This window comes from Cyprinus carpio, chromosome A6, assembly GCF_018340385.1.
Source record: "Cyprinus carpio isolate SPL01 chromosome A6, ASM1834038v1, whole genome shotgun sequence".
Classification (NCBI taxonomy): domain Eukaryota; kingdom Metazoa; phylum Chordata; class Actinopteri; order Cypriniformes; family Cyprinidae; genus Cyprinus; species Cyprinus carpio.
Window position 1 is genome coordinate 23,664,094 of NC_056577.1, and position 19,282 is coordinate 23,683,375.

General features: G+C 36.3%; 2 protein-coding genes across 4 annotated transcripts in view; one reads left to right on the forward strand and one right to left on the reverse strand.

Moving 5' to 3' along the window:
- gabra5 (gamma-aminobutyric acid type A receptor subunit alpha5) overlaps window positions 1–12,101 on the reverse strand; it is a 32,019-nt gene extending 19,918 nt beyond the window's left edge. Inside the window, exons 1-6 of one of the 2 annotated variants that reach the window (XM_019095814.2) lie at window positions 11,964–12,101; window positions 5,607–5,850; window positions 4,961–5,045; window positions 4,624–4,748; window positions 3,585–3,652; window positions 2,948–3,168 (exon numbers count right to left, since the gene is read on the reverse strand). In XM_019095814.2, coding sequence (XP_018951359.1) covers window positions 2,948–3,168; window positions 3,585–3,652; window positions 4,624–4,748; window positions 4,961–5,043 — 497 coding nt within the window. In that variant the 5' untranslated portion in view covers window positions 5,044–5,045; window positions 5,607–5,850; window positions 11,964–12,101. Of the gene's footprint in view, window positions 1–2,947; window positions 3,169–3,584; window positions 3,653–4,623; window positions 4,749–4,960; window positions 5,046–5,606; window positions 5,851–6,064; window positions 6,359–11,963 lie in introns of those variants that run through there. The other variant, XM_019095815.2, reaches the window with a different exon arrangement.
- gabrb3 (gamma-aminobutyric acid type A receptor subunit beta3) overlaps window positions 1–19,282 on the forward strand; it is a 62,446-nt gene that overhangs the window by 12,036 nt on the left and 31,128 nt on the right. The window contains exons 2-4 of one of the 2 annotated variants that reach the window (XM_042758514.1): window positions 7,642–7,689; window positions 12,940–13,031; window positions 13,164–13,231. In XM_042758514.1, coding sequence (XP_042614448.1) covers window positions 7,642–7,689; window positions 12,940–13,031; window positions 13,164–13,231 — 208 coding nt within the window. Of the gene's footprint in view, window positions 1–7,641; window positions 7,690–12,202; window positions 12,849–12,939; window positions 13,032–13,163; window positions 13,232–19,282 lie in introns of those variants that run through there. The other variant, XM_042758515.1, reaches the window with a different exon arrangement.

The window sequence follows — 19,282 nt, forward strand, 5'->3', positions numbered from 1 at the left end:
TGTGGAGATGAAATGATGTGGCACTGGGGCCTTGACTCATGGGTTTTCAGAGCTTTATCCTGACAGTGAACTTTATTTGGTCTGTGATAGCCCATTAAAGCTCATAAATTATTATTTTCTGATCTTCCTTTGGCTGTCTTACAAATTTCACAGGAACATTCTGTAAGTCGTATGAATCTTTAAATAACGAGTGCCAACTCAACAGTAATATACAAACTTAAGTTGTAATTATAAATAATGCACTTAAAATACTACTGTTGGTGGTTGAGGAGAGACCACCCTCCCACCCCCTCCCCCACATGACTGTAAAGCGGATGGGTGTACAAAAATACACAATAAAGCACTATATAAATGCATCATTCATTCATTCATTTATACTTTCTTACAGTTTCCTTAAATATTAAAGAGATAATATTGTAATAGATTGTACTTTTTAATATTAGAGGTGTCTACCTTTCAGATTGTATATACAGTGCATGCATGTGTCATTGCAATATCTAAAAATTGTAGTACATAAATCACTACAGGACTTTGTATTAATTTGCACATTCACAGTCAACTAGCCGTTATAAAAAATAAAAAAAAACATGGGAAATCATATATCTTTTCATTATCTGTACATTTGTATACACAAAAATACAAACATTTTAAAAAATTAAAGGGTATATCAAAGTTAAAATTTTAACAATTGCTCACTGAAAAATCCATATTGATCAACCATTAATCTGAATACTGAGGCAGACATGTCCCTCTCAATTTCTGTGTTGGTTATGACCCTCTTTAAAAATGTTTTTATTTTATATTTACAATTTTTACAGTGCATGTTTGCCTGCTGCACCATTTGTCTCAACACTGAGCTCAAGCAAAGAAGTTATTTTAAAAATATGGCAGATCCTTCAGAAGATTTGACAGTTTCTAGAACATCTCCCTTTTGTTCGGTCTCATAACCTCCTTTTTAACTCTAATAAAAGCCTGTAGACTGCATTCCACTTTTAGAATGTGGGTGGTGAAACTGTTTTGCCCTCTTTTTCATGGCAGCTAATGTGCTCCTTTCCATCTCAGCAGGAAAAAAAAAACAGACCTTACTGCTGATCACTTTTCCAGAAACAATGTGCGCATTAGTGAGTGGTAAAAGGCCCTTTAAATGGTTTGCACTGTTAGGAAATGCAACACTGGGCAGAGTTTATTGTAGGCAAGCTACAATAGCTCCACCATTGATTTCTAAATGACATGCTCCGAGTCATTTCCTCTCAGAGTCATTAATGTTTGATTGATGATTTCATTCAATCTATGATCCAAAAAAGCAGCTCTATCTAAGGCTTTAGCAATTGAGCAATTTTGTAATATGCATTTGGTCTCGCAAAACACAACACAGACAATTTAAAAAAAACAACAACAAAAAAAAAAAAACAACAGCAAAGATCCGCAAATGAGAAAGAAATGTGTTTCATGTAAATTAAATGATCCATGCTCTTTGACTTTTTCATTTATTTTATATTGCTTAAGCCCCACTACATGAAATCTATTTGTTACCTCTTTGTAAAACTCACCAAATCCCCCTTTGCATTTAAATTTGTGTTAATAAAAGCTAATAACTCATTATATAATGGATCACCATAAGTGTAACCTCAGGGAATAAAAACAACTTATACATAACCACCACAATCTAAACACTTTGCGATTGTGCTCCTCAAAATTCAGCACTCAAGCAGATTCTACTACAAAGAGGATTTAGTATTGATGCCATTTGAGAACAACAATAGCGGCTTTTATACAGCACTAACACAGCAGTCTATGGTACTTGGCAGTAGATTGTTGCTGATGATAGCATAGAGAGCAGAAACTGTGCGTGTGTGTAACTGTACTGTATGTGTGTGCGTGTGATACTGTGAGTAATGGAGCAGACAGTCTGTGAAGAACAACTCAACAACAGGGGCATAAAACATACAGCCACATGGCCTTTCCCACTTTCTCCTGTTCCTTTGTTTCTATCTCTTGCTTTGTATTATCCCCATCTTGCTTTCTTTTCTCTGGAAAACCCTTAGGTTGGAACACCCTTGGATGACTGATCCAGGGCACAAAGAAAACAAAATAAACTAGATACAGTAGGTACAGTAAGTACATTTTCCGAAGAAAATGTGTGTGGAGTTTCAACAAAATTAGAATTTGCCTCTGGAGCCTCAGTACACTACTCAAAGTCAAAAGAAATTTTAAACTTGCAAACTAGGTAAAATTATCTATCCGGATAGCATAAATGGAGTTTTGTCAAAAGTGCAAAAATAACATATGATTAGTCATGGTAGCATCAGCAATAATGGACTGAAAATGACAAAATAATCAGTGACATTTTGCCACTTATGCCATAATTTTCCAGCAAAAGCATTTGTGAATTTTCCTGTATAATTATAATAGCCGTATAATTTTTATTTTTTATTATTATTTATTTAAAAGAAATCTCCTCAACAACTCTTCTCAATGACTTGGATGATTTGAAGTACCGTTCAAGTCTATAGCATAAACAGAGCAAGAGGAGTTTTGGCCTTGAAATATAAAGACAATAAATAAGCATGAGAAAAAAGTATGTATAACCACTAATAAAACCAAAACAACAAGAGAGATAAACCCAGTGACCTCTTGTGAAAAGACAACACTGAAAAAAAATGTATAGAGAGAAATCTTAGCTTTAGCAGGGGCAAGCTGAACATTCCCACAGAGATTGTACGATGTGGAACATGAGATGCTGAGTTCAGCGGGAGCCGAGTTTATGTGTGCTTAACACATCTGTCACATGGCAGAGCGTTCAACAGTGCAAAACAGGGGTGAGGAGGGCATAAATGAGATGAAGGTCAACTGTATGACTGTACTACCCATAACTACTCAAATCCATTCATGCACACAGCAGTTCACATACTGGGAAATGACAAGGTGTCATAGCTTAAACTGGTACCTCATGGTGTACAGCAATGTCCCATCATCCTTCAGTCTCAGAAGCTTGTTGGGCGTTGTCATGTTGTGAGCAATGGATTTTTTTCCGTTAAGGAAAAAAGTGTCTGGTGTCCAGATGTTGCTGGCCAGCAGGTTATTCAGAGGTAGCATCTCCATTGGCCCCTTGAAACACAAACGCTCATCCTTCCAGCTTTGACGGAAAAACACATCAATGGTGTATTCCTGTTGAAATGAGAATATTAGTGTCATTAGTGTGTACCTGAAGGCAGGGTCATTGTGAGGGACCCCGGGCCCTGTGATGATGAGGAGGAGGGGCCCACTGAGGCCTCCCCATAAACTTTTTCTCCAGTGGCCCATCAATTATAGCAACAACCTTGCCTGAAGGCAGAATCAAATGTGTCACATGACTGAATATAAAAATGAACAATAGTATCATTCATCAGATCATACTGCAACCTACCTAAGATATTGCATGCAGAATTTCATGAAAAGTTGCAGAGGTGAAGTAATGTTACAGATGGAGGCATGATTTATTGAAGGGGGTCTTGATGAAGAGAGATCTCGGGTGGGAATGTCCTGCTGTAGAGGGTAATGAATGGTTTTTCTTCATGAAGAAAGGATATGGTTGAAATACTTAACATCTCAGTGTCTGACACTGGTCCAAAGCTGGTCACAAAGATGTTGGTCTTAATTTCTGTCACTTTCTCTGTAAAATCACAAACAAATTGTGATTTATTAGATCGAGTTCAATTTTGGTCATCGCATAGATAGATACAGTAGATAGATAGATAGATAGATAGATAGATAGATAGATAGATAGAGCTATTATAGTTAACAGTACTAAACTTAAAACCATTTTTTTTAAAAATAGCAAATATATGTGTAAATATAATATAAAATATACAGAATTTCCATTAAAGTATGCTTTGATTTGGCCACATTATTTTGTTGCATTCATTTTTTTAAATGAAAAGAAATTAATTTCATTCGCTTGATTGCACTTTCCTTCTCAAAGCACTAAATCAAGTCAAATGGCATCATTTGTCAATGGACATCACGTTGCTGCTGCTACAGCTATGAGATGCGCTCCCTTGAACTCACTCACGTGGAAACAGAGCAGCCTGTGTTTATTCTATTTCTCTGCCATAATGCCATGCTTTCGACCTCTGAGAACAATGAACCTGCACCTTTGGAAAAGAGCGATAGCTTTCTCAAGGTCAGCAGCCACATTGATATCCTCCCTCTCCCTCTCTCTCTCTCTCTCTCTCTCTCTAGCAAGAACACTGTAACTGAGAGTGCCGGGAAAAAGTGGCTGTTTGATTTTCACAGAGGACCAGGCAATTTCAGTGATCACTTCTGCTCAGTGTAAACATCTGCTGTATAAAACACTGATTTTTTTCTTTTCTATTTACTTTTTCCCCCCAGTTAGTGAATTGAATAGAAGCAGCATCTCTCTCTCTCTCTCTCTTTTTTTAATGAAAGTCCTTCATGCCACTGTCACGATGTAATGTGTGGGCGTTCTCTCTGTTTTTCAAAAACCATCTGAACACATCTTTTCAGAATAACTACCAGAAGTCAATGCCAGACATAAATGCCACTAATATACAAAGAAAAAAACCTCTCACTAAAGCACGACTTTGCAACAGATTATGGTTTAAAGATGGAAAGGCAGTTTACCTCCAAGCCCAGGTCGCAGTCTGTTATCGTAGCCATCCAGCAATCCATCCAGGATTCGTGTGAATACTGTGATGTTATCATTGAGCTCTGACTCTTTAGGAATCCCTGTAGTAGACTGGGAAAGGCTGATGCACAAGACCACAAAGATAATTAATAACTACAAGTATTTAGCTCCCATCCTCCCTTCAAACATGACCACAGTGATATAATGGTCTGAAAATCTGAGTCAACATAAATCCATTACAGACATATCCTATCTTACATCAAATGGCTCCTGAAATAAAAATATTGATCTGGTCAGCATAAAATAGAAAGTTACGTTGAAGATGTAATCTACCTCAGACGGCAGGTGAAAGTCATGAACAAAACAACGACCCACAGACTTCTCATTTTGGCGCTGCAATGTGGTCCATATCCCATACCTGCAAAAGTCCAGGATAGGGAGTTCATTCCAGCATTATGATAATCTGGCCATTCTCCATGAAACTCTATTATGCACACTGTAATTTAAAAAGAATATTAAGAGGGGGAAAAAGAGAGTTTGAGGTGTATACAAAATCCATAAAATGGGATGATCAGTAAACTTAAAACAACAAAGACCATCAGAGTATTTAATCAAATACTTTATTATTATCATTATTCATGCAATTACCATGCTGCTTTATTTTGTTTTATGCATAATGTTATGTATTTTCTAATTTTAGATTCTAATTCGTTATTATTTATTTATTTATTACACAATTCCAATGTCAAGAATCCGTTTTATGTTTTTTTTGTTTTTGTGCATTTCCCTTGAATGCTATAGTTCACAACATTTCTTTCAACATGATCGTTTGTAAAACCTTTAGGAGCGCTGAGTTTTCAGCAGCTGTAATTCATAGTTTTTAACAGCCTCTGGCGTATAAACTTGTCGAACATTTATAGTGAGTCCTACAAAGCAGAGTTGAGCAGAGATAGTGTACAGTAAAAGCCTCGTATCTTACCTTAAATACCTGAATGGTGCAGTGGATCCACGTTGAACAACTGCAATGAATTCCTTTTGAAGCAGTGAGCAAAATCCCGCAACGTTCAGCCTACAGCAGCAGTGCGATGCGTTGTTCTTCAGATAATATCCAGTCTTAACCATTCAGGCTCATTGTTTCGTCCTCTTTTACGATTCAGTTGCTGAACAACCGCTGCAGAGCATCCCTTCCTTTCCCCCGCATCCCAAAGACCTCTTCATCACTCCTAAATCCAATGGAAGAACAGTAACCAGACAGCACAACAGCCCTTAAAACAGTCTTTTTGTCTCTTCCCCTATTCTTCCTCTATTTAACACATCCCCTTAACAGACCATTACTTTCCCCTTTCTTCCCTCTGTGGTAGCCTAGTGTACGACGTCTGAACGCTTATCTGCGCAACCGTTCAAGCGTTACAGAGTTTAACAAGATTTTCCGCTTACCGGGTCGCCGGTTTGGACGTCCGTTGCTCTCCACGCACTCTAGCACGACTGTCACTCTAGTGGAATTTGTTCGTGTTTGGGACTAAAGTAATAGGACGTCACCTCTGCGCGCGCTGCATAATTACCCCCCGAGGGAAATTTGAGCGGCCGTTTGGGGTTTGAAACTTATCTTGTTTGAGCTTATTAAGAGAAAAGCGCGATTATCGCTGCGCAGGCGTGCGTTACAAGCGTGGACGCTAGAAATGAGTGGATTTCCCAACAATTCTGCTTACTAGGCATATTGCTCACGAGCGTTTACCCTTAGGCAGCCCCCCGCTGCACCAGGCTGTTTAATGAAGACTGGCTTCCTCTACATGTGGTGTATTATATCTCCATTGGGAATATTTATGGTTTAAAAGTATCAGTTTTACTCTGTTAAAACGGGTTGTAAATTAAACAATCATCCTGGGTTTAAATTAAAATATGTATGAAGCCTAGTTAAATAAAGTAATCAAGGTATCAGTCTAAGATACAACATTAATTTGACATGACTACATACAAAAAAAAAAAAAATGGTTTATGATAGTAGAGTTGATTATTGTTTTATAAGAAACTGAATAGGCACGAGTAGTAATGAGGACAGCCATCAGAGGGAACTCTAAACCCATTTTTTTCTGATGCTATCACTGCAGTGCATCAGTAAATAAATGAAAACCTTAAAAAGCTCTACCTGCTCCAATTTCATGTTATGCATAAGTGAAAAGAACTTATTGAATTAGATTATTTTATAAATGACACACTTAATGCTGATTTTGGCTGACAGGACGTCTGGGAAATGTCTTTAAAAATGTATGAAAAATGTGGCATAGCACTATTCTAGGGATTATGCAAAATCCTAATGCAAAAGTATAAATATTATAACTTCAAATATAAAACAAGCATTTGTATTAAATAATTCCAGTAAAATACACTCATTGTGGGTTTTTTTGAATGAAGTAATGCATTCTGAAGATGTTACACTGATTTACAGCAAGATAACCTAAGAATGTCTATGATTCAAGCGAGTAAATTAAACATCTGTTTTGGGTTGGCTGTAATGGTCACAGTGCTACTGAGAAAAAACACATCCGTTAGGATGAGATTATTTCTAGGTTCATGAAGATTTTGCAGACAGTTTTGTTGTGTAGGTATAATATGATATTGCAGTCATGTGTTTTGGGGATTGATTCATTTTTGAGGCGCTTCTGTCTGGCTGCTGATTGAATCCACTGATGTGCACTCCGGAGATATTCACACAAGAACAGCTGTTACTTCTACAGTCCACCTGTGTCCTGCGAGCATCTGATAATTCTGATATAGTGTTGTTTTTTATGTTCACATATTAAACAGATCTTTAATAACAAAGATTAGCAAAACGACAATTTGAACTCAAGACGTATTTGGAACTCAAGTGATGTATTTGGTAATGCTTTTTGGGATTAATTTTTACTAGATACAATCAGAAACATCACAATTGTTTACAGAATGTGTTCATTCTAAAATTAGTAACAGCGCATTGAATGATGGGAATAGTAACATCACATCCCTCTGTTTTGCAGGAATGCTGTGGATGGGAATAAAAAGCTGTTTGCAATCTATGACACTAGGTAAGTTAATCATTGAGTATGATAAAAGTACATTTCATAACATTTTACACTCACTATTGTTTACTGTGCACTGAAATATTTCACCCTAAAATTAAAATAAGCTGAGCCCACCCTCAGGCCATCCAGGATGTAGATACGTTTATTTCTTAATAGGAACAGATTTGAAGAAATTTAGCAAATATTTAATAAATTCATTATATTATATAAATATTTATAAATATTATAAATATTTAATTTAATTAATTCCAGTCAATCAATAACGTTATGAAGTGAAAAGCTGTGTGTTTGTAATAAACAAATCTATCATTAAGATATATTTTAACTTTTGGGTAAACTATTCCTTTAACACCACAGGATGCATCTATGCGTATCTTCCATAGTATTGCAGGGGTCAGAATCCTTTCATAGGTATTATGAGTGAATTTGCGGAATTCTGTCTCAATCTAAAACAAATCAGACCCACAATGTCAGTCACGTACATACATTATTCATTCAGCACAGTGCAATATTCACATGCGGAGAAGGGAGGTCTTCTGCATCTGTAATTTGACAAGAATGAAAGGAAAATCTCTTTCAATGGAATCCAGTACAACCATGTTTTCATTCCCCCCATTAGTGATACTACCTCACCCCTACAGCAGATAAGAAAACCGCTTTGATAGTCCAGTGGGAGAAATAAAGCAAAGTGTCTTGTGAACTTGTGGACATGGCCTTATACCTTACAATTAAAGGGGTCAGGGGACACTGGGCATTTTAAAGGCAGAGACAGGGTTCATAGAAAAGGTTCCAGTCCTCCCACAGCCTGTTTGACTACTGTTACTTTAAAGGCTTTAACAGCATTTGGCTTGGTGTGTGACCATGACTTGGTGCCATTTGCTCAGCCCACACACTGAGGAGCCTTTGCATTTGCAGATGATGTGTGAGTGGAGTGCTTTGTTTGGACGATGGGATGTGGGTGTGTGTGGGTAAGTGCTGTTCAGAGCTACCCTCACTTTCCATCGCTCTCCATACAGCAGCTCTTCATAAACATTTATACTGCAAGATATGGCTACAAAGAAATTCCCAACTTTTCTGCAAGGATACTGAATATTTTATACTCTCGTAATCCCAAAATTGAGGTTAAGAGGTGGGGGAAAAAAGTACACAAGACATTATTCAAGTTTTAGTTCTGTACAGAAAGGGGTAGTTGCAAAATGCAGAACTGAATAATTAATATCCTGCCAGTTCATGAGTTTGAACTGTATTGGCCATACAGAAATCTGAAATGGAACAATGGTGAAAGAAATTTGCTTAACTGCTAATCAAAGAAATTCAACACAGGTTATGCATTCTGTGAAATGTAGTGCTCTTTCACCCTGGTTTAATTCTTTTTTTTTTTTTTTTAGTTTAATAAATATGGTGCAATATATAATTTAATTGTATTTCAAAACATCTATCTATCTATCTATCTATCTATCTATCTATCTATCTATCTATCTATCTATCTATCTTCAAACTTAAAAGGTTTTTTAAAGGGATAGTTCACCCAAAAATGTAAATACTGTCATTAATTACTCACACTCATGTCGTTCCAAACCCGTAAGACTGCGTTCATTTTAAGAACACAAACTAAGATTTTTGATGAAATCCGATAGCTTTCTGACCCTGCATAGACAGCAACAGCATTACTGATTTTTGTGCACAAAGAAAAACATAAATAACAACTTTATTCAGTTCTTCTCTTCCACGTCAGTCTCCTCCGCCATTCACGAGAGGTTTTGAAAAACTTTGCTCTTCTATTTAACATTACTGTTATATGAATTTAACTGAATTTAAATTTCAATTCAGTTTATTTTTATTTACTGTTACTTCTTTGTTATCGAAACAGTCTGTATTGTATAAAGCGCTATATAATAGGGCTGCTTGTTATTATATAATATAATAACAAGCAATATATGTTTGCTGCGTAAATCAGACTTACTGAAAATGCAAATTCATTCTCTGCAAGCAGGAGGTGCTTTAAACCGGGAGAAACAGAGGTTAGTAACTGCTGTACACAAAGCAGTGCTGAGCTCACAAACGCTGCTTTATCAGGCATATAACATGCAAGATGAAATGAAAATGACATTGAAAAATTAATAGACTAATTAAAGATAGTCTTCCTTCAGAAATACAGTCACCTGCACCTCCTTTTGATTTTCAAACGTGCAGTACGTGCTCATGTTTATTCAATGAAGCCTTTTGGAAAATCGGTCAGCTTTGATATTGTGAGTGCCACAAATAAATAAATGTATGGGAAACACATCCCACAGCACAGCCACCTGAGCCCAACTTCAGTCTACACATCATCTTAACTTTAACTGTGTTTGTAAGCGGTGCCATAGCCAGACTGATAAACAAAACCAGACTGGAAGTTAACTTAGGGCCAGGCGTGTGCGCCTGATGAAACCGTCTATAGAGATTTCCTGGGTTTCTTCTGCAAGGCATATTTGGAGTGCCCTCTGGCCTTCGGATGGAGATTTACTACTGATCACAGAACCATGCTTCACTGAAAGATTCTCATGACAATCGCAGCTTCTACCTAATCTTGATTTATCACCTTTGCAATTTAATTTCGAGTAATCGTGCAGCCCTACTATATAAACAATGACTTGTGATAAATAGTGGCATGATTTGACTTAATTCTATTTCCCTCAAAATTCAAATTGCAATTATGTTCGCTACCTCAATTCAAATTCAGTTCGAACTCAGAAACTGGATTGGAATTTTAAAGGCGTTCAATGAATGCTAACCTAGTACAGACAGGACCAACTGTCCTAAAACAGATTAAAGAATATTTGGTAACAAAAAAATTAATAAAATGAGGAGGGTTTTCAAACCTATCCTGAAGGGGGTTCGGGAGTTTTCAAACCTGTCCCGAAGGCTCCCCCCTGCACATTTTGTACATCTCCTTCATCTAACACACCTGATTCAACTCATTAGCTCATTAATAGAGACTGCAAGACTTGAATTGGGTGTCTACTAAGGGAAACATACAAAATATGCAGTGCTGGGGGGCTTTCAGGTTTGAAAACCCCTGATCCTAGATATAGCTATCATTATAGACTACTATAGTCCTAATGCTTTTTCAGGCAGTGGATCAAAATCTAAATATTGCTACACTAACAGAATAGTATGTACTGTACATGAGGACACAAGAAGAACAGGCATCCAATAACATCTAAGTGGAGTCTCAACCCTCGCCTCTCTGGAAAAAAAGCTTCTGAAACAGTACCGGGAAGCACAGCCACATCCTTCTACATCCGGCGTTTGCTTCTAAAAGCATTAGGGCAGCACACTACAGTCTTAATGCAGCGTGAGGGATATAAGAAGGCCACTAACTTAAACCACTGACCGTGTCAAATCCACCAACAGCTCTCATAAACAACCTTTCCATTCAGTCAGAACAATGCGGACCTCTTTTTTGTAAACAGGTCAAATTAACAGGATTAGTTTAATGAGTTTTTAAAGCTTGGTAGAAGCCATTACACTTGTGCTTAATCTCCAGCAGACTGTCAAGCCTCACTGAAAATCTGATTATGTATAATAAAATTGTCTAGAGGCTAAATGGAGGAGCCTTAATATCCACTGATGGGGAGTGGTAGTGAGAACAAGTAATATATAAGATTATCACAGAAGGTGTCAATAAAGCAACATTATCTTTCTTCCACTCTGTCACATGATGTTCTGTTCATCACTACAGTACAGGAGATGTCCTGATAAATGTAATGTTCTAATAAAATTCCAAAGCACTGCCATTTGATACCACCATACCTTGTTATAGCAGATACTGTATGTGCAGCTGAAATGCTCTTCTCAGAGAGAAAAAGATATTACCAGCACCCGAAATGCATTTTAAACAAAAAAACTAAATTTTTATGCTATAGGCTATTTGTGAAGTGTACATCTATAAGAATGTCATAACAGTGGTTATCAATTTTTTTGATTTTCTTGTTTCTCTCGCATCTTTGTCGTAGTCCAACTTCTATGATTACTGAAATCATATTTGAAAAAATACTAATTAAACGAATCAGTTTTTTGGTTCTGACTTTCTGTGTTCAAGTCACGGTAAGAAACCAACAAACCCGATTGTCTACAGCAAATGATGAATTTGCAACACAAGAAGTCGTGACTCAGTCAGTCTTGCAGATTTGTTGTATGCTGCTTTCTCCTGATAAAGATTTCAAATGTACACTCACCAGCAACAATGGCACAATACAGGAGCTGTTTATGAATAATTCGCCTAAAATACTTACCGTTTTATTGCGCTCCATGACCGATGACTTAAACCGAGGGGAAACCCCTACCAGTTGTTCTCGTCAACTTTCCGTTGAAATGTGCGCTTTTATCTAGTAGACAACGAACCCAACGAAACCACACGTGTTGAACGTTATGTAGTTAAGTTTTTGTTTGAACCGACACGTAGAAAGAATACCTTTTCGATAAACTCCGCGTTACACTCCAACAAAACGGCGTTCGCGCCGAAGCTTGTGGAATGTCACGTGACCACTGTACTGAAGTCCTCCTGCTCACATACCAATTTCATCACACTCGACTCGGTCATCAGTTGTCGAATCAATAGCGGAACTTTCAGTTTCAGTTTCCAATTCCCACGTTCTCCCATCTATTAACAAGCGTATTTTTTTCTTTTTCTTTTTTATATATTTGAAAAATAAAACTGACTCGTCAGACCATCCTTTGCTTATAGCTGAAACATAAGACTGAGACTTCAGCAGAGGGTGTAGATTCGGGACAGAACAGCCACGGGCGTCAAAACCGAAGGATGGAGATCTGGCTGAGCCCCAAACACCGACTCCCCTGCTGCAAGCTCCGGTAGTTTCTTGGGCAAAATGCATTGTATTTACCGAGCACCTAACCAAACAACGCTGTCTCCGCAAGAGTGCGAAAACCCGGATCGCAGTGATTTATTTACGCTCGTTTGACAGTAATTGGAGTTCTTTAGGAAAGACCCACTGATGGAATAACGTAACCTGTTACCTACGCAAGGAAAGCTTACAACGTCCGTTTTGTCGCTCGATTCCTTGCCTGAAAGTATAAGGAATGTTTGGAATACAGAAACGAAGGCTGTTTGGTGTTCTTTCATTACCGGTAATTGTGGCAGTGATGTGCTGTGCTCAAAGGTAAGAAGAGCTGGTGGAGACCATATGGCGCGAGAGAATAGACATGGGCTCTAATATGATGGAAATAACCTTCTTTATTATTTCTTTTCAGCGCAAATGAACCAGGAAACATGTCTTTTGTCAAAGAGACAGTGGACAAGCTTTTGAAAGGCTATGACATTCGTCTTCGACCGGACTTTGGAGGTATGATGATGCTCACGTCATTATTTCTTACTTTTAAGGTTACATAAATATTTCAAGATTGTTTTTAAGATTGATATGTAATAAATAAATGGTTTGAGTGAACTTTAGGATTAAGTTTTTCTTCTCATTTAGGCGCACCGGTGGCAGTTGGCATGAGCATCGATGTGGCAAGCATAGACATGGTGTCTGAGGTCAACATGGTATGTCTGTTTCTATCTTTAATTATTTATTGAACCATTTATAAGTAGCAGACCATCAACCAGTTCCAGAAAGAGCTGTCCATGGTACTGGAACCTCAAAGCTTAGTTTCATATGCTTGTAAGTTATAGAGCTTTGCTCAATCTCTTTTAGTGCCTAAGTTTAGTAAGGAAAGTGTTTTTTATATTAAAATCCTATCAGTGCTATAATATAGAGGATGTGGTGTTTTCTCATCATGTTAATGCTTTCATAGTGCAGATCTGCACTAGCAAATTACTTCCAACAGATGATCACTTTTATTATGATTTTAAAAAAAAGCTTGAAATATATCCTACTCGTTTGAGACACTGAAATCAGTGTATTTTTTGCCAGTCAACGTTTGCGATTAATGACTGTATTAAAGTGTTTATGGTTCATTAGATAGTGAACACAGTTGTTTTGTGTTCAACATAGTTAAAAGTTTGATTTGGAGCAGCAGAGTATACAATATGTTGTCTATGCTGATTGTGGTACATTTGTTTTTCTATATTTGACTTTATTTTGACTGTAGAACTCATGATGATTTGATTATACCTGTCAGAAACGTTGTATCAAAAGTCCTCAGTGGTCTATGTCCACATCAGCATATAAGACCGGGTTGTCTCCACGGCGACCATGTCCATTTCACAGTCATGAATATGCAGATGGGTTAACCCTCTCACCTGGGCACTGAAAGGAGGATGCTGTCAGCTTAGAGTCCCACAAGGGGATGGGCACATATGCTAAAGACACAGCTTGACTGTGACATAAGTGATCATCGGTTACCTGGACATGTGTTTATACAGTTGTAAAGTTGATATACCTTGACAAGATGAAATTGCTCAGTATCTGTCCTCATCTAGGTAGCATGGTACTGTGTGTCAGACAGTTGTCACAGTGTCAATCACAACTGACATACTTGCACTTTATTTTTAGATTTTGACATGACTATTCTCATATTGTATTCTTTATAAAGGCTTAATCTGATTTCAGATACCCTGGCTTTGATTTGCTCTGGCATTGTGTCAGTTTAGAGCATATATGCGGTGGAGGTTTGATTTCTGGCACTTGTGCTCTTAGCTTTAAAATTAAGAGTTTGAACAAGGTGCGCTAATCCTAGATTACCGCCAAACACGTCCGTTGGATCTCATAGCAGTGAAAGTCACATAACCCATGCAATCTAAAAAAAAATCATACTCTTGCAACTTAAAAAATCAGACCATATGTTATGGAAGCCTCTTTCTGCCACAGGATAAAATAAATAAATAAGTAAATAGATAAATAAGTAATTTTTACTTTTTATGTCACAATTCTGATATTTTTTTCTCACAAATATAAGAAGAGTCAGAATTGCTTGATATAAACTCAGAATAGTGAGATATAAACTCAGAATTCTGACTTTCTTGCAATTCTGAGTTTATATGTAAAAAGTTTCAAATGAATAATTATGTTTTTTTTCTCAGAATTGTGAGGAAAAAAGTCTGAATTGTGAGAGATAAACTCAGAGTTGTAAGGAAGTCTGAACTGTGAGATAAAGAGTCACAATTAAGGGGTTTTTGTTTGGTTGTTTGTTTGTTTGTTTATATCATGACTTATAATATCTGGTGTGGTTTCTCATTTAAAATATTTTGAAGTTTAGCTGGTTTTCCTGGCTTTTAGCTTGTGTTACTTCTGATTTAGTTCTGTCTGTAAGAAAAAAACTCCAAACTATGTTATTGCATCAATCAGCACTTGTTGTCATGTGAGATGTGCACAGCTCTGATTAGGGCAGTCTGTAAGGCAATGCCACTCAGCCCAACTGTTCTGCCCACATCTTTCCTCTCACTCACTTCTCCTACTCACTGTAGAGATGCATTGATCAATGCATTTTCCAATATTAAGATCATTAATATTTAAGCACAGCCACGCTTAGTCTTATCAGGTATGTGAATTATTCACTATAGCCAGGGGTGCACATAAGTGGTACGCAGGTACACATGTGAGACCAAAATAAACAATAAGCTGTGTAAATTTGTCCAGACCGCTCATTTGCGTACTGACATGGTTGACAGTTGTTAATGGACAATTACAATTTTAGATCAACAAACTGTTATACTGTATAAGATTTCTATTCGGACTGAGAGCATGACTCTAGGCTATCCGCTGCCGTTTTCAAAGCACAATGCAAAACTATGACATTTCATTCACTGATGCTCTTCACTCGGCAGCGCATAGACTTACTTGCCGGCAATGCCAAAATAAAAGCTTGATTTTTAGTTTGAAAATGATGAAAATTCATATTTAAAAAAAGTAAATATTAGCAATTTATATTTAAGTTTACTAAATAATTGCATTTTTACTTAATACTCCCTTTTTATTTTAAAATAGAATAGTATTATCATACTTTATTATTTTGTTTATTATTTAAAAAAAGTGCAATAATATTATTACTATATATATATATATATATATATATATATATATATATATATATATATATATATATATATATATATATATATTTAATGGGTCACACTATGTGCGGTGTGAGGACCAAACCAAATCTCCAGGTGCTCTTTTGAGAACCAGACTGAAGAACTTATGTGCACCCCTGACTATAGCCACATTCAGCGTTAGTTCCCCCGTGGAGTAAAACTGACCCTGTCAGCATGAAATATTAACTCAATTTGTTGCTAAAATCAACAGTGCTTCTGACATTAGCCCGGTTGACGAGGTTAGCCATATGACTGAACTTAGAGCGCTTTTGCACAGGACGTCTAATGGTAAGGTAATCAAGCAGACACTAACAGGATTTTCCCGCCTAAGAATGGTGTTTACTCTTTACGGATTAGTTATTTCTGTATAATGGATTAGCTTTCTTTAGAGATACAAATTAGGATTACTTGGCCCGTATTGTTAATAGCAGTGATCCAGGCAGGACGAGGACGAGGATGTGTGTATGTGTGTGTGGCAGGAGTTGGTTCAGCTCAGCAAAGCTCAATGCATCCCAGCACAGTGGGGATATCAGGGAAACCTCTGTGCACAGTAGGGATTACAGCAGTCAGTGTGATTATTATTCTGTGAGAGAGTTAAGCATCCAGGGAGTGACAGGAATAGAGAACAATATAAAACATTACCGGTACAGGCATATCCGTGGACGTCTGCGCATACATACTGGAATAGTTCATGTCTCTTGAGATTATATATGAAGTGATATGATTGAGTGCATGTTTGCTGGAGTGATATAGAAATGGCAAGAGAGGAAAACAGTATCTTAATGTTCATATGTGCATCAAAGTTGAATGTGAAAAGGGAAATGGATTATATATACACAAGCAGTCAAAAGTTTGGAATAATGATTTTTAAATGTTTTTGAAAGAAGTATCTTATGCTCACCAAGGCAGGATTATTTGGTCAAAAATACAATAAAACAGTAATGCTGTGAGATATAATTACAGTTTAAAAGAACTATTTTCTATTTTAATAATGGTTCTTATTATCATTGTGGAAAAGAGTTATTGTTGCTTAATATTTTTTTTGTGGAAACTGTGATTAATTTTTTTCAGGATTCTTTGATGAATGTTATTTATAATGTTACTTCATAACATTATAAAAGTATTTACTTTCACTTTTGAACAACTGAATGCATCCTTGTTGAATATAATTTGTATTCTTTATTATTTTTTACCCTTACCCCCATATGGTAGTGTGTTCCATATTTTAAGCAGCACAACTGTTTTCAGCATTGATAATAATAAGAAATGTTTCTTGAGCACCAAATCAGCATTTTAGAATGATTTTTGAAGGATCATATGACACTGAAGACTAGAGTAATAGCAGCTTTGCCACCACAGGAATAAATTACAATTTAAAATGTTTTTTTTTTTTTTTTTTTTTTTTTTTTTTTTTTTTTTTAAGAAAGAAAACAATATAATATTTAATGTAATAATATTTCACACTATTAATGATTTAGCTGTATTTTTAGGAAATAAATGCAGCCTTGGAGAGCATAAAAAAACCATAATTATTTCAGTGTTTTGACCGCTCGTGTGCATACAGGCAAGTGTATGTAAGTGCTCATGAATTAACAGTGTGTATCTCATGCATATTTTAGGTATAAGATTTGAGAAGATTGACATAGGCTAACTTAACAATTTGTTACAACTTTCATCAGTTGTTAACCTTGTCTAACATGGCCCACAAAATAACACAAATCAGGACAAAAATAATCCATATTGTGTAGATTTACTTCTTGTGAACTGTACAATATATGTTGTTGATGGTGCATTACCACGTTTACCAGATGCTATTGTAATTTTACAACCCTAATTCTGTTAGAAGTTTTATTTTATTTTATTTTATTTTATTTTATAAATGTTACAATGATGCATTAAATTGATCAAAAGTCATGGTAAAGACAGTTATAATGTTACAAAGATTTATATTTCAAATAACTCTTATTATTACGCTTTATTTGAGCTTTCTATTCATCAAAGAATTCTTAAAAAAAAAAAAAAATTATTCATGGTTACCAGAACAGTGTGAGTAATATGAAGTAAGGGCTAACAGGGCCACACTAACCAAATCCTGGCCCCCTTGGAATCAGGTGTCAGTATTTCTCATGTTTATTTCACAAAACAGAAAGGAGTAAATGATGCACAGATGTTGACATTTAGACCCCCACGGTAATTGTATGTGATGTGTGTGATAGATTGATAGAGGTAATATAGTGACAGAATTGCACAACTGCCTCATCCAGCCATGATTAGTCTAACCTGTTAACTCTTGCCATTAGCCAGTGAGTCACAGGAAAACATGTCCTGATTGACTGACATATCCACGGCTTTTCTTACACCCCTGTTGACTGTGACAAGGCCTGATTGTGTGGCATAGCGTATAAATAGACGGCTGCCATGGCAATGAGGCTCGCTCTTGCAGTGTGTCAGGTGGGCAGGCAGTGTGTGCTCATGTGTGTGTCAAATGTTAAATTGTGGTACCTCATTAGCTAGACTGACGTGCCAGACACGGACATAAAACAAATCAAGATTTTAGTTTGTGCATGTGTTAATGAAAACAAGAAGAAGGAAATCAATGGAGTGGATGTTATTCAAATGTCTTGCTTTACTTCATTTTATATGACAAAAGTAACAGTCCCAGAGGTTCTGTAGTAACATGGCTAGACATTACAGGAGAATTTGTGCTTTCCCCACAGCATTCAAGCGCATAGTCTGAGACAAGGCAGTTCCACTGAAATACTTTCCAGATTTTTACCCCAGAGGCTTGTTTTTGCTGTTTTCCCAGGGTTTCCTCTGAACATCTTCATTGGTTTTTACTCAAGCTCTAAAAGAATCACTCTTTACTGTGGCAAAATGTGGTCTTATCACCCTGAAGTTTGTTTCTGGTTCAGTACAAGTAAAACTCTAAGAACTCTATGATCTGTGTAGTTTACTGATTACCACAAAACAGTGATCTTTAAAATTATTTATATATTATTATAGTATTTTATAGTATTTATTTTTAGTTTTCGTTTTCATTAAGTTTCAGTGATTTAGTTATGTGCTTTTTTCAATTTATTTGTTTTTCTAAATATTCATATTTCTATGTAGTTTTTAAATAATCATATTTTCTATTCTATTCTATTCTTTTTTTTTTTTTTAGTTTTAGTCATTTTTATACTTCAGTGTAATATTTATATTTTATATCCACTTCTTTTTCATTTAGCCATAGCGATTTTTAATCGTTTTGTTTTTTTTCTTCTCATTTTTGTTAACAATACTGACACTGAAAATAATTTCAACAAATAGAACAGAAGTCATTTTTACAGAATTTGCTTATTGTAAGCTTCTGTGGAAGTTAATTCAGCTGTTTCTAACCATAGCATAACTTTGTAAGACTCTGTTCCATGTCTTGTATTGTGTTTTCCTCCCCCACAGTTTGATTATTATGCCCGTATTTTTGTTTTTTCCTGTTCCTGTCCCTGTTTAGTTCATTTGTTACCAGGTGTTTCCCATTAGTTTCTGTGTATTTAAAGTGTGTTCTGCCCCTCATTTCCCGTC